General features: G+C 34.9%; 4 protein-coding genes across 5 annotated transcripts in view; 2 read left to right on the forward strand and 2 right to left on the reverse strand.

Moving 5' to 3' along the window:
• LOC135076942 (testin) overlaps positions 1 to 16,989 on the forward strand; it is a 110,796-nt gene extending 93,807 nt beyond the window's left edge. The window contains exons 2-7 of one of the 2 annotated variants that reach the window (XM_063971462.1): positions 12,446 to 12,508; positions 12,637 to 12,766; positions 13,034 to 13,186; positions 13,490 to 13,569; positions 14,201 to 14,359; positions 14,805 to 16,989. In XM_063971462.1, the coding sequence (XP_063827532.1) occupies positions 12,637 to 12,766; positions 13,034 to 13,186; positions 13,490 to 13,569; positions 14,201 to 14,359; positions 14,805 to 16,406 (2,124 nt within the window). In that variant the 5' untranslated portion in view covers positions 12,446 to 12,508 and the 3' untranslated portion in view covers positions 16,407 to 16,989. Of the gene's footprint in view, positions 1 to 12,400; positions 12,509 to 12,636; positions 12,767 to 13,033; positions 13,187 to 13,489; positions 13,570 to 14,200; positions 14,360 to 14,804 lie in introns of those variants that run through there. The other variant, XM_063971461.1, reaches the window with a different exon arrangement.
• LOC135076937 (leucine-rich repeat protein soc-2 homolog) lies at positions 920 to 5,631 on the forward strand. The gene has a single exon (XM_063971456.1). It carries the CDS (start codon positions 1,241 to 1,243, stop codon positions 2,942 to 2,944), a length of 1,704 nt encoding a protein of 567 aa, XP_063827526.1. The 5' UTR covers positions 920 to 1,240; the 3' UTR covers positions 2,945 to 5,631.
• Positions 9,569 to 11,215, reverse strand: LOC135076938 (ras-related C3 botulinum toxin substrate 1). Its single transcript, XM_063971457.1, has 6 exons — positions 11,041 to 11,215; positions 10,842 to 10,957; positions 10,583 to 10,732; positions 10,350 to 10,432; positions 10,107 to 10,267; positions 9,569 to 9,836 (listed from the first exon to the last, which is right to left on the reverse strand). The coding sequence occupies exons 2-6, from the start codon at positions 10,955 to 10,957 to the stop codon at positions 9,759 to 9,761; spliced, it is 588 nt and encodes a 195-aa protein (XP_063827527.1). The 5' UTR covers positions 11,041 to 11,215; the 3' UTR covers positions 9,569 to 9,758.
• Positions 16,990 to 17,380: 391 nt separating the features above from the next.
• LOC135076700 (uncharacterized protein DDB_G0287625-like) lies at positions 17,381 to 19,891 on the reverse strand. Its single transcript, XM_063971120.1, has one exon. The coding sequence runs from the start codon at positions 19,889 to 19,891 to the stop codon at positions 17,381 to 17,383; it is 2,511 nt and encodes an 836-aa protein (XP_063827190.1).
• Between the last annotated feature and the right edge of the window lie 1,579 nt (positions 19,892 to 21,470).

Consider the following 21,470-nt stretch of genomic DNA (forward strand, 5'->3'; position numbering starts at 1 on the left):
GCTGATCGTGCGCTAATCATCAGCAGAATGCATGGCACGTCAAGCATTTTAGACTAGCACGCGCCTAGCTATCAGCGCGGGCGATGCCATTGCTGCCTGTCTAGGTTTTTTTTTGTCATCATGGGGCGGGGCTCAAATCGAGCCTAAAAAATTTATTTTTGATTCGGTATTTTTACTTCAATTCAAACATCCATGCATTGTTAGGGATCATGACTTATAGTACCTATACATATGATAGTATAATTTAGGTTTCGGGAATAAATGATGATGATTGACTTTAGTTCCATGGAAGATGGGACGGCAACTAGTGTGGGGTGCAACCAGCATAGACACACTGGCACCGTTTCATCTTCCGCAAACCTCGTCTGAGGCTGGTACTGATGTTGCATCAGCGGAATCCTTCAAGCGGCGCAAATATGTAGGACATGGGCTACATGTTTGAGCCATTCGAGACTCTAGGTCCGTGGTAACCAAGAGCTCATCGTCTGTACAGTGAAAAAACCAAGTGGCTGATTGACTATACAGGAGATGGAAGAGCTGGCACATTTCTTGACCAACCAATCAGTTTGGCCATTCAGCGTCGAAATGCAACCAGCATTCTGGGCACCATGTTGCGTTGTTTGGACTGCGATTTGGTACATAATTTTTATTTGTAAATATTTAGTCTATGTAGGTAGTTTATTTCTATGTATAATATTTTGATATTGTTCATAATTTACAAAAACGATACCTATGTAAGAACTATTTGGGAATAAACGTAAATATTTTATTTCAATTCATTTCAGTTCAAGTCAATGATTAATGAAGAATACTCACAGACAGATTTAAGTAATGACGACATACCTACTTAATTTAGAACAAAAAGGTAAAGATCGATACATAGTTTTTTTCATACATGATACATCACTATCTATTTGATTGGTGTGCGGTGCGGGCGACGTGATGTTGATTGAGTTGGATAATTTTGTAAAAATCTAGGGAAATCTTGTGTTTAAAGACAGTAATAAAATCTAGAAATCAGACAAACCAATGCGAAACATAAAAAAAACAGTGTAAAGTTTTTTTGAAGGGAGTGTTCAGCACACAAAATAGAAGTAAAGTGTTGTTGTCAAGTCAGAAAATGTATTGATTTGTTTCTGTGCGATGAGTTGACAAAACCATGTCAGGTGTGATTTAGTAAATAATCTTCGATTAAAGAAGTGTTGATTGAGATAAGATATTAACAGTCACCTGCAACGGAATGAATCTTGATAACTCTTCAAGGGAAAATTCCGAAGCTTTAGATTCCATCGGTACAGTAAGCCCGAGAGAAAAGTATCACAGCATGAGAGAAAAGAAGTTATCTACTGCATCCCTCACTAATACTGAGGGGGCCCGTCCGAAGGTCGTCACGGTAAAACATCCAGAATCAAACAAACCTAAACCTACTGCTAAGAAAAATAAACCCATACAAGCTGATCTTGATGTCATCAAGGAATTTATAAGATGCCGAGACGAAGGTGTGAGGCGACTAGACCTCAGCAAGTCCTCAATAACATCTCTGCCTCCTAATGTCAGGGACCTGACGCACTTAGTAGAATTTTATTTGTATGGTAATAAGCTTGTGGCCCTACCTGCAGAGTTTGGTTGCCTGACAAATCTACAGACATTAGCATTGAATGAGAATTCATTAACAAGCCTGCCTGATTCACTTGCAAATTTGAAATGCTTGAAAGTTTTGGATTTGAGACATAATAAACTTAGTGATATTCCTGAAGTAGTTTATAAACTCACTTCCTTGACAACCCTTTTCTTACGATTCAACCGGATCAGGGTGGTTGGTGATGGAATTGCCAACTTGACCAATCTCACAATGCTCAGTCTGAGAGAGAATAAAATCAAAGAATTGTCATCTGGCATTGGAAAACTGGTCAATCTAGTTACATTTGATGTGTCTCACAATCACCTCGAGCATTTGCCACAAGAAATTGGCAACTGTGTTAACTTATCAACACTAGATTTGCAACACAATGAGTTATTAGACATACCTGAGACTATTGGGAACCTTCAGGCTCTGACCAGACTAGGACTGAGGTACAATAGATTAACTGCTATACCTGAAAGCCTAAGTAATTGCAAGCATATGGATGAATTCAATGTGGAGGGAAACTCCATATCCCAGCTTCCTGAAGGGCTGCTTGCCAGTCTGAATGAGCTCACCAGTATCACAATATCGCGTAATTCGTTTGCGAGCTATCCTTCTGGAGGTCCAGCACAATTCACAAATACATTTTCAATCAATTTGGAACATAATCAAATAGATAAAATTCCATATGGCATATTCTCTCGAGCAAAAAACTTGACAAAACTAAACATGAAAGAGAATTTGCTCACTTCTCTGCCATTAGACATGGGAAACTGGGTTAACATGGTAGAACTCAACCTGGGGACAAATCAACTGACTAAACTGCCTGAAGATATTCAATGCTTACAGAACTTAGAAGTTCTTATTTTGTCAAACAATCTCCTGAGAAGGGTTCCACCAAGTATTGGGAATTTGAGAAAACTTCGAGTGCTGGATTTGGAAGAAAATAAGTTGGAGATCCTTCCCAATGAAATTGGGTTGCTTCATGATTTGCAGAAATTGATAGTGCAGTCGAATCAAATCAATACTCTGCCACGATCCATCGGTCATTTGACCAACCTCACCTATCTGAGTGTTGGAGAAAACAATTTGCAATACCTACCAGAAGAAATAGGTACACTAGAGAATTTGGAATCACTCTATTTGAATGATAATCCTAATTTGTGCAATTTGCCATTTGAATTAGCTCTGTGTGTGAGTTTGCAAATCATGAGCATTGAGAATTGTCCTTTGACAGCTATTCCACCTGAGGTGGTCTCGTCAGGACCATCCTTAGTCATTCAATATTTGAAGTCACAAGGACCTTACCGAGCTATGTGATATCAGGATGATTTTCTACCAAGCGGTGAAGGCACCTAAGATGCCAATATTGCTTATTCAAGCTTCTCCAGAAAATGTATACTCAGTAATTAAGAATATTTTATGTTTATGTGTAGTTTAACTGTAATGCAATTTGTGTCACAATTTTCTAAAGTGTTTAAACTCTTTACTATGATTCTATCAATCATGACATTTTATTATTTACATAGTATTGTTAACATGTTAAAGAATTTAATGTGTTTATTAGTTAGAAATTTTAAATCTTCCTGTGCTATTGAATGATTCATTATTTTATAGTAATATGAATTGTTTAACTTTGTAAATTATATGTAATAAAAATGATAAAAAATACAAAAATACATCCATTAGTGTTAGTAGATAGAAACTTTAAAATGCTGTATATAATGTATGCACAAACCTGTGCTGTGTTATGTTACAATAGTACATAATTAATTTAATTATCAAACAAAGAAGAATCATAAACTCTTTTTTGTGCAGTTGTTGTATTAAATTATTTTCAAAATTTTCAGGATATTATTAGGTAATGTTTTATTATGAATGTACCTATTTGCATTTTTAAACTAAGAAATTGCATTACAATATGCAATGATTATGTTATTGTCTTAAATCTAGGTAGGTACTGTATGTGATTTGAAATGTCACATTTTTACTTTTTGACTGAAAAATATCAATGTTTTACCTACTTTTTGAAATGCTTTGCACAATGCAAAACGACTACTTATAATCCGGTTGAGTTAACTGCGCACCTGGCAGCTGTGACGTCACATCTACGCTCTGGTACGGAACGGGGCGAACGCGGGGAGGGGTGCGGTTAAGTGGGAGGGAGAGTCGCATTCCAGCGAGTTGCGCAGTTAGTTCGTTCGGGTTGTAATCAACTAAGTATAATATTTTTTTATTATGGGTCAGGAATCCTAATTTTTATCAAATGATTAGTTTTCAATTTTTATTAATTAACTATATTGCCTGGTTTCCACTTGTCTGTAAAATAATTAGGTACCTTGTTAGATCAATACTCAAAATTGTAATTGATTATAATGAACTGTCTTTTTTATTAATGAACAGTATTTTAACATTCATTGATGTAATGGGGTTTTAAAACCAAGAAATATTAATAAACTACGATATTTAGATCTCATCAAAACATACTATTGTAACAGTATTTAATCAAGTCTTATTTTGTTCATTAGATTTGTATGAAGGTTTTAACTAAGGATTATGTATATTTGCAATTTGAATCAATGTTTTAACTATTATTAATATTTTACACAATGTAAGTAAGTATGTTCCGCATCAGAAATCTTCGAAAATTAATCTTGACTCTGAAAACCTTATTATCCATTTATTTAAATACTTAATAGTACCCATCTAACTGGGTAAAGGTTTTTAGTAACATTATGATGGATATATTTTATACTTAAGCTTAAGTATATGTTTGTTTTCGGTCTGTACGCGTAAACGTACAAATCTAGAATGTTTAAGTTTACAGAAAATGAACATTGTTCTTTAGTGGCAAGTCAAATCCTATTTTTTTTCTAAATGTTAAGATAAACAACTAAAAAACATAGATATCTGACCTACTGTTAAATTATTGGTAATACATTATTTTTGATGCAGAGTATACCTACTAAGTAGGTAAGATAAAACATAATAAATTAGAACTAATTTGACATATTTCGTCTACTTTTCCTGTATGTTGCATTTAATTACAAGAATGTAATCAATTATTTTATTGACCATGTATGTATGAAGTATAGTATAGTAGGTATTTTATGTATTGATGTTTTATATCTTGTGTAATCTGATATAGCGGGTAAGTGTAATCGATTTATCAGTTTTCTTTTATCATGCTAATACATTATTAATTTTTGAATAATTTATCATACCTATTATTTGTTGTTAATTAATGCTTTTCTTACAATTTGATGTTTCGATAATAAATCAATGTGCGTAAGTTTTAGTCCATACAATCTTGTACCTACTTTGTGCTACGGGTGGAGTGCAATGAGTGTGAATGCACTGCTGCTGCCGGAGGTAGACAATTCAGAACCGGCACAGCCTAACTAAAGAGTGCTTCGTAAGGTTCTGAGTCGCTTGCCAGGAGTCTTTCTTCCGTCTATATACTGTTTAGTATGCCACTGCCCGTAGCAGTGACGTCATAGTGCTATACAGGGTGGTTAGATTACAATTAGCGATGTTCTAGAAACAATAATGATACGTTGAACTATTGTTGCTATAAACACAAAATGGAAATTGCAGGCCACATACTAAACGTGCTTCCTCATCACACTGAAACTAACATATCACATGCATACATTCTATCTTCCAAGCGTGCGTGAACCATTCCTACTATGTTTCTAGAACATTGCCAGGCGAAACCAAATACCTTTTAAAATTATTAAAACTAATTCGGTGTCTAATATTGTTAATAATACATAATTGTTCTGTTATAATATGTGTGGATATTTATGTATGCATTTATATTAATGGAATAAATATAACATTGTAGTGCATATTATTTATATTAGATATTTCAAGCTATCTATAGATTGACCCAAATTCAAGGTATATTTTTTCTTCAGGTGAAACCTATAATAATGTTGATCCATGTGTAAATCGTTTCAATAACATGTAAACGTGTTATGAGAAATAAATAAACTTGTATTGAATAGTGCTTTTTTATTTATTATTGTAAGAACCCACATTCTGAATTCGTCTAATCTGCATTCTGTACATTTAGAAATTTTTTGGGAGTGTGTATAAATGAAGGGGTGAAAACAAAAACAAGAAAGTCAATAATTTATGAAGTGCTGTATTGTATTACACAAGTTTCATTCTTAAATTGCGCATTTTTCTTACAAATAATTGAAAAGTTATATACAATTCAAGCTTTATTTATATGTAAAGTAAATCAAAGCAGTCTATAAATATTTACCAAATAATATAGTAAAGCATAAATTAACACAATTTTTATATGATATCAAAACATAATCGTCCCTTCTAATTCATCTTACTTTAAAACTTGTCAACATAATCAGAAGCAGTGATATTGAAACATTGAAATTCTAATTAGTACGAAACATACAGGTTCGTAATAATTAGGAGAATTCTTAAGATAATTAGAATTTTAATGTCTCAAAATTAGGTGCAGTCCTGTTGTCCCCCCTGCTTGGCCCCCCTAGGAGAGCCAACAGGATTTCGAAATCCTGTTGTCCCCCCTGGCTAGGGGAGACAACAGGACTAGATTTTTAATCAATGATTTGAGGACTGTTGTCCCCCCTGGCAAAAATTATTTAAAAGCCATAAATTTTTATAGCATAATTTATGAAAAACTGAAGTATTTGACTGAATGCCAAATTGCCAAACTGAATACCTAAACGTTTGTCTTAGTTTGTCAAGGTAATAGCTAATTACAATTTTGATAGATATTGGTGCCGGCCGGTATTAACTAACACTTACAAACTTGAAATTTGGCAGGTAGGTTTCCTTATAGGGTGTAGATATCCACTAAGAACGGAATTTATTTATTAAAGGATTGAAAATAATATGACGAAATCGCGGGCGGCTGCTAGTTGAATCACTGTCACTGAGCAAGTAATTTGTTGAATATTATTTAACTAGCTGTGCCCGCGACTTCGTATGCATTAAAACCCGTTTTCGCAACATTTTTCATTTTTGCTCTGCACCTATTACTCGTAGCGTGATAGTATATAGCCTATAGCCTTCCTCAATAAATGGGCTATCTAACACTGAAAGAATTTTTCAAATCGTACCGATAGTTCCTGAGATTAGCGCGTTCAAGTAAACAAACAAACTCTTCAGCTTTATACAAATACAAAATATTAAGTATAGATTTAAAATTATTCAGTTTTAGCATCCTACCTACTAAATTTAATGTTGTAAGTAAATGCGGAACTTTGTGAGTATGGATGTTTGATACTCTTTCACGTAAAAACTACTAAACGGATTTTTACTTACACTTGATAAACTTTACAGTACCTAGATAATATTTTTTATACATGAGAATAGCATAATAGAGATACTTAGCTTTTGCCTACGGCTTTGTCCGCTATATGTTTATATTTATTTATAAAAAAAGATAAAGTTACTTTCGCATTTATAATATTATTTAGTAGGGATAATTCATAACGATTCTGTCAAAAGCAAGTAAAGCAGATTTTGAAATAGTCTGAAATAGTACCGGTACCAAGAACTTATATTTTTTTCGTTATCCAAATGTTAATTATTATTTGACATACGTTTAGGTATTCAGTTTGGCAATTTGGCATTCATTCAGGTACTCCAGTCCTTCTTAAATGTTATAAAATTTTATGGCTTTTAAATAATTTTTGCCAGGGGGGACAACAGTCCTCAAATCATTGATTAAAAATCTAGTCCTGTTGTCTCCCCTAGCCAGGGGGGACAACAGGATTTCGAAATCCTGTTGGCTCCCCTAGGGGGGCCAAGCAGGGGGGACAACAGGACTGCACCCAAAATTAGGTGCCTCTGAGAAATGTAGCATTTTCAAACATATTATTACTGAATACATAGTTTGTATTTTCTGTCTGAATCGTTATGGTAGACGTGAATGTTACGTCCATGACGTGATGTTTGTGAAATATCTGTGATTTAAGGTTTATTGCAAATATTGCAATCGCCATCTGCCGCTACAATAATCTAGAGAGGCAGACCTCAATTAGACTATTCCACTCTGCAATATGATGGATACAAATTTTCTCTCTCTTTCGCTCGCCTATAAATATTTCCACGAGTTACAGAGACAAAAAATATTACAGTATTATTTCCTTGCAGAGTAAAAATTTGCAGCAACATGGCACAATAACGGTAGTCGAGAGTAGGTACAGATAAAGCGAGTATCAAGTCGGTTGCTGACCAAGTGCTAAGTTAGTAATTAGTTAATTTAGCTTAGCTGACAAAGCAAAATATTTTACGAGTTTAGTACTGCCAAGTGACCTACTTGAATTTAGCTTGGGTAGCTCTTGATCAGCAACCCACGTGTTTTTACATTTGTACCTTATTTTACCTAGTTCCTGTATTTCTAGTTATTGGTTTAGATATTTTTATTGCTACAAGTAGTATTTGATTTAAGCAAAAATCGCATTATTAAAATGATGTGGCATACGCAATGACGTAAAATAGTAAAAGCTATCATTATTCATTTCATAATGATCGCGCCTTGTACAATTAACACGCACAACAGAAAAAAAATTGCGCATTGAGGGAAAATAACGTAAATTAAGTAGGTATATTTTATCGCAATATAACTAACAGCATTACTAGGTAGTTCGTTACTTGAAAAGTGAAGTGGAAACAGTTTTGTCTCACTCTTATAATATTCTATAAGGTAATGATCAAAATTATTAAATGCGTTACCTATTTTACTAGAACCTATCGTTCGTTTGTTTCAAATCATACATGGGAAGTAATATACTTACTTTCCAGATAATATACATTTACTATAAATGCTCATGTTTCTCGACTTTAGTTAAGATCAATAAATCATTTGTTGAATGTATTGTAATCTTACACTAAATATTCAAATACAAAAATATTTCGTCCTAGAAGTTCCTAATAACACACATCTCGTTGACCTACGTCAAGACATTTACATTATGTAAAGAAAAGGCATATAAAGTAATTTTTACAGTCTTCTACGCCATTTTATTTTTATAAAACTGTCACCAATTGGCTGTGCTAACTTAACCAGCATGCAAATAAAATAAAGTATCATTATTACAAATCTTTTGCGTTTCCTTTACTAGTTCAGCAAATTAACATAGTACACACTGACAATGTTTAGTATCTATTTATTCATGGAATGATTTTTCCTAGAGACATACTGTTTTAGACGCAAAGTTTAGTCACTGTTGCTACAAAAATAAAATGGCATAGCAACTAAATAATATTATTACGTAGATAAATAAACTAAATTATTTAGAAATAAAATCATTCAAACCAACAAACATTATACTGTCATTATAACTAAAGCATATTTGTAGCTGCCCTACCTTCGATTAGTGATTTCAAAAATTATGCTTATCATTACAAATTAAATTAGTCAAGTATAACACTCTTATGTCAATAATAATTTAAAATACAATTAACAATAATGAAATCCTTTGAATAGTTATTGCCATTCACAAGTTGTTGGTTTATAAAAAATATCATTCAGCAAATTATAAACTTTTTTACAAGCACACCTATACCTCTCTCTATAAAAATTATAACAAATACAGGTCAATACTAAAAATTATAAAAAATCCTAATCATTTGTTGCGAAAAATTCGAGATAAATTGAAGTGATTAATAATACTCACTAGCGTCTACTTCAGTCCTTATTAACAAGTCGCATAAGAATATAATATCTCAAAACTTTGAGGTTTCAGTTGTGTATATAAAAATAACATTATCAGTATTTTTACGAGTATTAACAGTAACAATTTGTTTCTAACCATCAAAAGGTATAAACAAACTATGACATATTCTTAAACCCTACTTTAAATCTTTGGCATTTACATTTGCTTTGTATTTAACAAGCACACGTTTATAACTAAAAGATCAATATGTGATGCTCCTGATTTTATAAAATATCACAATGCGAAAAATCATGAATATTATGGCACAGATCATTAATTTTTTACTGATAATTGAGTAAATCTATATAGTTTTTTAAAGTGAGCAATGTCTCGGTATAGAAACACATTATTACTGTTGGTTTGAGATTCCTGCATGTCAAATGTCAATATCAATAGTTTTGTCATGGTATTTGTTATATTTACATGATAAGACACTTTCTCTGGTGCCTCTTTTGAGGTTCGGGTCTTAATACAGCTCTCACAGCTTCATCAAATACCTGAAAAAATACTCTTATTAGTGAATTCATATTGTAGATTGGCTATTAGAGTAATGAAATAGCTTTTAACTCAAGTGAAACAATTTGATTTGAAATGCAAATTTTCATAAGATAAGCTTTAAAGACCAATTAAACATTTTTATTATACAACTTGAAAAAATCTGAGTAGATCACACAGGTACATCTATCTTTAAACACAACTATAGCTCAAAATTGTTATCCATGTCTGAATGAATACAATATTATGCCACAAAAGGTATGTAAACTCACTTGTTTGAGGCCACGTTGTGTCAGTGCGGAGCATTCCATATATTTGACTGCTCTAATTTTGTTAGCAAGCTTTTGTCCCTGTTCTCTCTTCAAAGGTGACATGCCTTGCTCAGAGAGTAGACTTAGGGTTTCACGATCATCTCTCAAGTCAATCTTGGTTCCTGGAAATTATAAGTTTGTTTGAGTTATTTTTTGATGTGGTGCTGCAGATTTTCATGGATATAAAATCTTATAAGTGCTTACCAACTAATATAATAGGTGCGTCAGGGCAGTGATGCTTTATTTCAGGATACCACTTGGAAGTAACATTTTCATAAGATGAGGGACTGTAAAACATATTTCACATTACTAAACTGTACATGGAAGTCACATTTAGAATAATCTTTTGGTCTCATATACATAAACATAACAACAAGACAATTATTATTTCAACATAACTATTTCATTTATTAATAGCCTTCATTAGCATTGATTACCTTGTAACACTGAAGCATATAAGGAAGACATCAGTTTGTGGGTAACTTAAAGGCCTAAGTCTATCATAGTCTTCTTGTCCTGCTGTATCCCAGAGCCCAAGGGACACTGCTACTCCATCCACCACCATTGGCGCCGAATAATTGTCAAACCTGCAAACAACATCCTTGAAATGGTAACAACTCATGACGACAAATGATAAACAAACCACACATTCCATTTGCATACAATTAACAACTCGGATCTAATAAGATAACTCACACTGTAGGGACATATTCGCCTGGAAAACTGTCCGTGGTGTATGAAATCAACATGCATGTTTTTCCAACAGTACCATCGCCGACCACAACACACTTGATCGGTCGCCCCGAGGACATCTGTTGAAACAAGAACTCAATGAAGACGAAACTATGACTCACAAAATCTGAACGTATGGAAAAACAAACTAATTTTTATTTACCTTTACGAAATATGGATGTTTTTTTTCCAATTAACACAAATTAATAAAGACAGCAAAATTACAATACTGCACAAATATTTAACACAAAATGCTTCATATAATAAAAACTAATAAATCTAAAAATGCTTTGATTGAAAAATGGATGCAGGATGACGGACAACACACGGCACGGAAAATGACGGATGTCGAGAGAATAGACAAAAGATAAATTATTTGTCTGTGATTATGACATTGATCTATACCTACATAGATAGCGCACTGTAGCGCACTTTCTCTCTGCACGCAGCGCGGCAGCGGATCGAGCTTCGTGTTGGAGATTTCTAGAAATATTTTGTCTCTATTATTATTATTTCTCGCCTTACAGAAAAAAAAATGCAGATAAATCCTCACCTTGCCGAAAAATCCTCGCCTTGCCGAAAAATCTTCGCCTTGTAAAAAAAGAATATTCAATTTATTTCGATTATTACTTCGATTATGACGATACAATGAACGATACCGATACGATCGTGAGTACTCCCCATAAAGATTATATTATCTTTGTTCACCTCCATGCTCCATTCATAACTAGTGATGTGAGTGATTACAAAATATCGACATTTCTATCAAATTTTAAATAGAAACTGCTTTATTGTACAAACAAATAATACTCTGCTCACTTATGTCTAATTCACTTTTACACTAAGTGGTTGTTGTTTTGTTTATTTTTGTTGAAATATTCTCAATGTGTATTTGCACTTACAAAAACATACATAGGCCTTATTTTATTGCAAAACAGTTAAACCCGGGACGAAAACTAGTTTAAAATTATATTTCCATCCTCCTAATTGTCAATTTAAACCAGATTCAACCATAGTCTAACTTTTTGTAATAAGGGGAGGGGCATAAGTTTTGCAGTAAGAATGGTCCATGGCTTTTAAGTAGACAAACATTGTCTTAGACTATTATGGTGACTCGTAGTCGTAACACAAGCATATTTTTACCTTACATTAGGATGCGCGCGAGAGATTAGATAAAGAAGTATAAAATTAATCTGTAAAACAAATAATTCAATATTGAACAACTATTAAATAAAATTCAATGTGAATGTTATTTCCTCTTTAGACTACAACAATAACTACTCATTAGTATTACTTTATCTCCGTCCATGTAAACCGTAGTACGTATCATTGATACGGTATTGATAATACGGAACCCGGAGAGCATAAAAAAAGAAATAAAATAAACGAAAGAGGCAACAGTTTTTAGTTTTTTTTTAGTAAAAATTTTAATTATGTATTGTCTAAGATGGATACTCTTACTGAGGACCGACATCAACGTAATTATCGATAGGTAACTTCACTCTGTAATTTGTCACCTCACTTCTCCTGTCAGTTGTGTCGGCAATTAATACACACTGTGCTTTTGTGTTTCCTTTTTGGTTTTTATTTAGTATTATTTATTAAAATTGGCCACAAACATCTACTCTAAGGTTAGTAAGAAGTTGCAAGGTTAATATAATGTGATATGTGTAACAATAGTGATACGAAAATACACAAATAAATGTTCCGGCTTCCTACTGATAATTCCGTAGATAGTGATTTGTATGATTCATTCTAGATGAGCGAATCCTGTGTGGAGACTCCTGAGGCTCCTGCTTGGTTGTCGAAGTTAGAGAGCCAGCGAGAGAAACTCAGTAAAGCTAGACTTGGACATGATAGCGGCGCTGGCGCTCCATGCAACTCTTGTGGTATGTATTTTCCTTCCCAACCTCAATAAGATTAATTGTAAATAATCCCTTTACATTCTTTGTGTTATTAAACATTACAGTAATAACTTGAATAGGACTCGATTCTTATGCTTAAGCCTTACAAGACACAATGAAACATTAACAACACTACCACATTAATTCCAATTGGATAATTTCAAAATATTGTGTGAAAGATTTACGATTTGACGTCATAAACAAAACTTACTTTTTATCTTCAGGAACTTACATGTTTATTTGTAATTCTAGGACCAACATGTCCAGGCCTGGATTTACACTTTTGGAGAAAGGTGTGCCGTGCCTGCCATTGCAGCAAAGACGTACACGATGTTCAGGATGATGACTTGTCTGGTTGGGCGCAGTTTGAGCTGCTGGGAACTGCCAAACCTAAGAAAGCTTCTAGTGAGTGAATTTAAATAATAATGTTAATACAGTAGAATCCGTTTAGTACGACGTTGCTTTTAACGACCGACCGCTTTTAGCGACGCATATTTTTTATTTAGTTGGTTGATTTGTTGAGAAATAACGCAAATAAATACTTCTTTAGTATGACGTCTGGATAGAAAGACGTAATATCATTGGTCTCTTTAGAGTCGTTACAGTCGGATTCTACAACAAAGAACTAAATATTTTATTATCTTAATAATTTATCAGCAGGTGTAGGAATAATGGGATTATTAACAAAAGTATGTTATTTATTTTCAGTGCCCCTGATCAAAATTAGAGGAGTCACTGACAAGCCCGTGAAACTCGATTGGGTTCCTCCAAATGCTTCCACAGAGTTGGTAAGTTTTTAGACATTTAACATTTTAATTACTGTTATTATTATTTACTGTGCAATATTAATAATTATGGGTTCATAGCTTGTGTTGCTTCCTACAGATTACTTATTTAACACAAAAAGCAATGTATTTTATAATAATATGCCTATGTAAAATTTTAGCTTTAAATTAGGCCCTACATATCACTGAATCTTATCTGAATGATAGGTATGTCATTGTTTTACCCCCTGATTTGAATCACTTAGTCTTGTATTACATTGGTGTAAAATGATTAGATAAGTAGGCTTATCTAAGTAATCAAGTGATGACAATCTGTTTTAAAATTGATGACATTTAAAATATCATACATTGTTCACAACCTAATCCTTTTTTTAATTTTCTTTCATTTTTGTCCACCAAATTGTTTTTGTGCTTATATGATGTGTCTAAGGCCTTGTTCAGACACGCGAGGTTCTTATTGGCGAGGCACTGAGGCGGTAACCGCGCGGTTACGTTTCATTGCAAACTGTCAGAGAAGTGCCCAGCAACCGCGCGGATTCCGCTGTGTCTGAACTAGACTTTAGTTCATGTAACATTACTTTTATTGGTTCCTACTTGTAATGTTCAATAACATTGTAATGGTATTACTTCTCAGGTGTCAGAGTACATGTCATGTCTCGGCCCGCTGGCGCCCGTGTCCGGATCGGAAGCGGCTCGCAAACGTCGCGCGCAGCTTCGCACCCAGCTGCCTCCGCACGATGTCGCGCCCGCTGCACGACACCACGCGTCCGACCAGGAGAAGTCGGAGCACACGGTATGTATTGCTGGGTCTACTTACCGCATTCTCAAAGGCTATAAAGGGACATCCCACAAAAGCGGTTTCGTATTACGTTCGATCCGAATGCGATCCAAATCAATCAAAGTACAGATCTATAAAAGTAATTGGAAAAATCGGATGACGGAAATAGGATCGGAAACTATTATAATAAACAGTTCTATGAATTGAATACTGCAGTATTATCACGGATTCAGATCAGACGTAGTGTGAAAACGCTTTAAGTAAGACTGGAGTGTGATATTCATTCTATGTGCATTCATTTCTGCTATTGATCAATACTGAAATACTTATTTCTTGGCGTCAAAGAAAAGCATACGTGCAAAGAAAACGGGACCCGTCGTTGTCAGAGCCATGTCGTTTCTTTTATAAAAGTTTTTTTTCTTTCGCAGTTGGAAAATGATTATATTTTTTGTATTTTCAGGAATACATCACGCGCATCAAAGACCATGTGGTTGGTATGGGTAACGTAGTCAGAGTTGGACCTCTTCAAAGTGGAGAGATTTACTCAGTTGAAAACAGCAAGACGCATGCTGCTCCAAAATCGTACGCTCTCCCACTGAAGATATCAAACGTGTCTAGAGGCGTCAAGTACAATATAGTTCCTAAAAACGCGTCCGATAAGAAACTTGTTTTGGACACACAGGGTAATATTGTCAGCAGTGCGGCTAACTTGCCAGATTACAAAGCGAGTCCGATATTGAGCCGTATTGTCAAAGATAAACTTCATATCATGCGTATCGAGTCCGATAGGATCAAGAGTGCCGTGGAACACGGACCGGTATATGACAAACTATTCAAAAACCTAAACGATTTGAACATGCCGGTAACCAATGACGTGTATTTGCAACCAATAAAACTTTTCCGTGACGAATACAATAAAAACGCGCAGTTCAGAGATGAAACGAACGAATTCGCCCATAAAGCCCTGGGAGCCCAGATTATGCCCGATTTGTGGTCAACAAGCAATAACAATGTTATGGGTAATGCTAAGCTTATCGATAGTAGGATACAGAAAGGGACGATATTCGCTCCGAATGGTGAGATTTGGAGTTGGAAACATGAACCTACTACTCCTGAACTTAGTGGAACGATTTGCTCCACGAAGATAAGTCCGCAGTATTCAACGAGCAGCAAGCCTATGAATCAAGTGGAGCCCCAACAAACTGCGCCCTTGAGAGACTATCTCCGAAGTCACTCGGAAGAAGATCTCCCGCCTCCGCCGTTGCCCAACTACAATACTTATCCTGGCGCTTTACCTCCGAACGCGGCAGGCAACGAATGGAACAACCAGCCTTTGGATAACGCCCAAAGCGACGATAACAACGAATATTATGCTCCTCAGGGATCTTCATACGGAGAATTGAATCCGATCATCGATCAGCTATCCGACATGTCTCTTAACCCGGCAGAGCTTGAGTTCAATAGAAAGCTATACAACGAGGGGGTTCCATGCCAGCGTTGCCAGAAGGCAATGTTCGCCGGAGAGGTCGCGGTCAAAGCCGAGAGGGCAGGCCAGGAGGCCATATGGCACCCTCAGTGCTTCACTTGCAGCAAATGCGGCGAACTTTTGGCCGATCTCGTGTACTTCTTCTACAAAGGAGAGATCTACTGCGCGAGAGACTTGGCGAATGTTCTCGATATCCCTCGTTGTGCCGGTTGCGACGAGTTGATATTCACGCGCCCATACACAGCTGCGGAGGGCCGAGCGTTCCACGTTCAGCACTTTTGCTGCTACCATTGCGACGCTCCTTTGGGCGGTCAGAAGTACGTGCCCGATGACAAGACTGGGTTGCCGATATGCTTGTCTTGCTACGACCAGTTTCACGCGGAGCGGTGCCGGGCCTGTGGAGGTGTTATTGGACCGGAGCAACAGGGCGTGTCTTGGAGCAACACTCACTGGCACGCGGAATGCTTCATTTGCTCCGGCCGTATGTGCGGCAAGAGCTTACTAAGCGGTCGCTTCGTCGTCAAACAAGAGATGCCTTTCTGCAGCGTGCCGTGCATCCAGAGCAGAATCAAGTGATATTGATGTGGCCATTTATATTTATACTTATATTTACTACTTGATATGCAGTAAATCCTAAATTATGTATTTTTGATAGCTATATTTCTAAAGAAAATATTTACTTCTAGTTAAGCACTTGTTGATATTATACAGAAGCTATTTTTTGAAAGTTTACATTTATATTAGCTCTACTTAAGACGGCATTTAGATATTATTGAAGTAAGAATATTATTGGGACCACAGAAAGTGATAAAATAGTATTAGAAGAGTTTACAGTAGTCACAAATTTTACATACGTAAATCTATTTTACAAGAATTTTTATGTAGAAAAGTGTGAGACGAAACATTCCATTTTGCCTTTTACATATCTCAGTTATTGATTGTAATCACCTTTATTTAATTTCATTAGTTGATCAATACTAATTAAAATCTAAGTTAAAATGATTCATTCATATTTTATGACATTACATGGTAATTGGTATTATTATTTTATAAACTTTTCATTATTAGGTACTTAGTATACTTTAAGCAATATTTTTAGTGCCATCAAATATGTGCTTTGTATTTTGAAATGGCTGAATAAAGAGGGTGATTTAAATAATTTACATTACTTTTACTTTGATGCAGTATTCCTATGCGTTCGTGATTATGATATTAAAAGGTAGAAAAGGTCCTTAATAAAACAACGCTTAGAAAATTTACAATTTAATAAATAAATAACAATTAATTATTCAAGTAAATGCTAAAATTAAATTTACACCTCATTACTAAATAACTAAATTACAATTATTACAAACACCATTTTACACATCTTAAACGGTATGTTAAATATTTGAATACGTAATTTAATGTGAAGGATATATTTTTTTTCGTTTTCTTTCTTTCAGAAACCTGTAGTTTCTGCATTATTTGCCATAGCTTATGTAAGGCTATACTAACTTGTAGATTTAAATTACTATGAATAGGTATATTTATTTCTTCAGACCGTCCTTTTACTTCAAATTCTCACCATACTCCAGTGTCCACGCGTAACCGGCGTTGGGATCGCCGCTCTTTTGTGCCTGCTTGTCAATTTGCGCCGACTTCTTCAGAATGTTCTGGACTCTCTGATACAGTTCCGGGTTGTAGGGCAGATCTCTAGCAGCCTCCAGCTTTTCCGACCGCTTCTCAAACGAACCTCGTTTGCCGAACCTTTCTCTAACAAATTTTTCGTATAAATCCTCATCATCTTCCTCATCGTCTTTCTTTTTGAGATTCTGTTTATCATATGAATGGCCGTAATAATCGCGTTCATTGTCATCGTCGCTGTGTCGACTCTTTTTCTCATTGCGTGGAGTCTCTTCTGACACTTCGTCACTGTAGTGGTAAAACTTTGGTTTTTTGTGTTTTCTTTTTTCATATTTGTCTTTCTTTTTCTCATAAGACGGCTCTTCATAAGTATACGCTAAAATGTCCTCTGGTAATTTTATTTCTGGTAGTTTTATGGCAATATCGTCAAATTTGAACTTAAGATGTTCATCGTAACTTACATCTTTAGGAGAAAATGTATCTAATGTGCCTTGATTTGCTTCATTTTCATTTTCCTCTTGGGGTTTGTTTTTGGAATCATTCTCAGAACTCTTATCGCTTTCTTCTTGCTTATTTTCATGTTTATAATTTAAGGGTATTCTTTCAAATTGTTGTTTGACATCTGCCTTTTCTTCCGGCTCTTTATTTTGTACAATTTTTTCGTTCTGCTCTTCGGAATCATTGATACTTGTACCGAGAATAGTTTCTAAGCTCGCATCTTTATCTGGATTTGTCTTCAATGCTTCTTTGCTGTTCTCGTCAAAGGATTCGCCTTCATTGTTTTCACTGTTAATTTCTACAACAGGTTTCACTTCTCCGTCGTTTATATGAACAGGTTTGGCATTGTCAAAAAGTCCACCACTGATCTGTTCCTCGTTGCTTAGTGACAAAGATCCAGTTAATAGATTTTGATCCGTATCAGGAGTAACTAACGGCTTCGGTGCTGGAGAGTCAGGATCATCGTGATCTCTGCTTGGTAAAATTTTACCTTTATCGTCGACCTTAACTCTTTCATAACTAAAATCGTCTAAGTCCACGTCTTGAATAGTACGCGGTGTGCTTAAATTAATTTCACGTCCTTGTATGTGGTCTTTATTCGAGAGTCGGTCATTAGTAGGAGAATCGCCATCATTATTACTTTCATTGCTGTTTTCTTTTGACTGGCTCGAATCGTCTGGATATTTGTATGCATCTTTAGAATCAGCTTTTTCATTAGAATGTTGTTCTCGAATAGAATCATGGTGTCGATATTTCTCTTTTTCACTGCTTTCTCTACTGTCATCTTCCCGTTCTTTGTAAGAGGACTTCTTGGGATCTGTATCTTGGGCAGAGCTTTCACTACTTTCGCTACTGCCACTGTTTTCTGTGCTTTTAGAATTGTGTTTTTCATTGTTTTCGTATTTTTCATTTTGTGGCGTTGAGAACTCTGCTTTATTTCGTGTCGGGTATTCCTTACTTTCATAATTTTCGAAGCTTTGTGGATGAGGCTGGTATTTTGTAAAAGCGCTCTTTTCCTTTTGAGGCGCCGGCCTGTCGTCATCAGTGACCTCTCTGCTGTCTTCGGCGCTCGATGAGTCACTTTCTCTTTTTCTATATTCTTCTTTTTCTCCACTTTCATCACTTTCACTACTCTTTTTGTTTTGTTTTTCAGAATTTCCACTATCTCTAAGATAATCACTTTCGGAGCTTTCGCGGCTGTCTGACTGACTGTAGTTTTTGTTTTCTGAGCTTTCTTTATCTTCTTCTGATTGTGATGACGAGCTATCTTTATTGAGATTATCGTTTTTGGGAGTTTGATTGTTACCATGCAAAGTCTCGATATTAAAATCCGCTAATGCAGAGTTTTTGATTGTGTTATCCGTAACCCGATGGTGTACTGGCAGAAGTTGCTCAACGTTTCTTCCTCTTGGAGCATGAGCAGTTTCGTAATCAACAATTATTGGCGCCTTCAGACTCGCGTCGGCTGTTATGTTTTCAGCATTGTTTTTGATATCGGTAGATCTTTTCCTTCGAACACTATTCAAAGGATGGCCTTTGGGTTTTTCATTTACAATTTTATCATTTTTCTTGTACACGTACTTTAGTACGGTATCAGGATTAGGTATTTCATTCGTAGCTTTTAATTTGTTGTGGCATTCTTCAGATAAAATGTCACCATTATCTCCGCAGTCCTGAGCAGCTTTGGTGGGTGTGTTATTTGAAGAAATGTTAGCGGAAATATCCAAAGTAATCAGATTAGCGCTCTGTGTGGGTTTAAAGTCGTTAGTGATGTTGCAGTTATTATCATTTTGAGCTGTATCTTGTTTTTCTTGCCCTGAATCGGTTTCATTGGTGTTGTTCGAGGATTCACTAATGCAACCAGTTTCATTTTTATTGAAAATGACAGCGTCCGTGATCTGCGAATAATAAATACAATTTAGTGAAATTACTGCCATTGGTTTAATATTTACTTAAATATTTTTGTGTATAAACTTACCTTAATTAAATCAGTGGTAATTGTACAAAGCAAATTAACCTCTACGCCAATCTTTTCTAAGTAAATAATGAAACAACATGTAATTACGAAACTATTTTTATTGTATTTACATAATACTATTTCTCGTGCATTTCTATACCTGCTTGCATACAATCTACAATGTTGCTGAACTATAAATAAAAACCAGTAACGTATGAAGCAAAAGATACCTATAGTATCTTTGAGTTATTCGTCATCTCGCACCTCTAAAGATGCTAGTTGGCACCTTCTGTTTTTTATGTCATCAACTCGCACCTTTTTGAAATCTGACGTGTTTATGTATAGTCATCTACAAAAAGTTCAGCAGTGGACGTCCTATGGCTGAAATGATGATGATGATGATGATCTAAAAAAATGTTTTAATAAATGACTTAAAGGAATGTGTAAGCCACTTGCAATGAGTCGAGTTTAATAATAAAAGAAAATGTACTTTTCAGATAGGTTTATATTCTAAATCAACATGCTAATAAATATAAATCGGGAAGAAACAAATTATCAATAACTAGCGGCCGCGTGGACCTCTTTTAATTACTAATGATGATGATAGATGGAGTTTCACGGCTTCCCCCGCATGAATAATTTACGAACGTCAAATTTTTTGTCCAGCGCTGTAGATTTTAACCAGTGACGATAGATGGCGCTTTTTACCCACGTCTTATTTATTTATTGAAATTTAGTTGGTCACATATAGTCATAAATTATAGCCTATATGTTAATCTGGGTTATAAACAATAATACTGTAAATTTTTTAACAAAATCCGTTCAGTAGTTTTTGCATGAAAGAGTAACAAACATTCAGACATCATGACATCATCCAAACTTTCGCATTTATAATATTAGTAGGAAGTAGGATATCACAATGTCCTGAGGATACCTAATACCTAGTATGTAAACTGTCTACTAATATTTAAGTAGGTATATTTAAAAACAAAGCTAGATTTCTAGCTATTTAGTAATGGCGAATTATAATAAGTCAAGCCGCAGATAATTTTTTTTGCCACGGCATCTAACCTCAGATTTTATAACTAAGCCACGGGATATTAAAAGGCTTCAAATATATTAATTCGCGTTCTTTTAAATGCCACCTAAATGTCCAAAAGAAAGTGTCAAATGAAGAACAACAATTATTATTACCAATTTTACAATTAACTAACAATTTACATTGTACAGCTTTAACAAACAATCCTAAAAAAAATAGTTCAAGCTTGAACTAGAGAAGATCAAATCTTATAAATTTAGCTTCTGAAATAATACATTCGTATTCTTTTAACATGAAAAATGGCCAGGCAATGAAAATGTACAGAGGAAAATGCTTGGAACATAATTTTTAACATTGTAACTTTGTTTGGATTAGCTAGTTAGGGGATGAACATTATCAAAAGTTCTCCACCGCAGCCTTTGAAGGTCCCATTTTTGGGTTTTTCGCTTATATGTCAAAAACTATCTAAATAAAAAACCAAGCATCCTAGCGATATGAATACTTCTAGAGAATTAAAATT

Source organism: Ostrinia nubilalis, chromosome 12, assembly GCF_963855985.1.
Source record: "Ostrinia nubilalis chromosome 12, ilOstNubi1.1, whole genome shotgun sequence".
Lineage (NCBI taxonomy): Eukaryota > Metazoa > Arthropoda > Insecta > Lepidoptera > Crambidae > Ostrinia > Ostrinia nubilalis.

What these genes read in the sequence shown, in the direction of transcription:
- LOC135076937 (XM_063971456.1), top strand. Translation starts at nt 1,241, where the DNA reads ATGAATCTTGATAACTCTTCAAGGGAAAATTCCGAAGCTTTAGATTCC.
- LOC135076938 (XM_063971457.1), bottom strand. Translation starts at nt 10,957, where the DNA reads ATGTCCTCGGGGCGACCGATCAAGTGTGTTGTGGTCGGCGATGGTACT. An exon ending in GGCGAATATGTCCCTACAGT is followed by an intron (nt 10,733 to 10,841) that starts GTGAGTTATCTT and finishes TGTTGTTTGCAG; the next exon opens with GTTTGACAATTATTCGGCGC. An exon ending in CACAACGTGGCCTCAAACAA is followed by an intron (nt 9,837 to 10,106) that starts GTGAGTTTACAT and finishes GTATTTTTTCAG; the next exon opens with GTATTTGATGAAGCTGTGAG.
- LOC135076700 (XM_063971120.1), bottom strand. Translation starts at nt 19,891, where the DNA reads ATGGCAGTAATTTCACTAAATTGTATTTATTATTCGCAGATCACGGAC.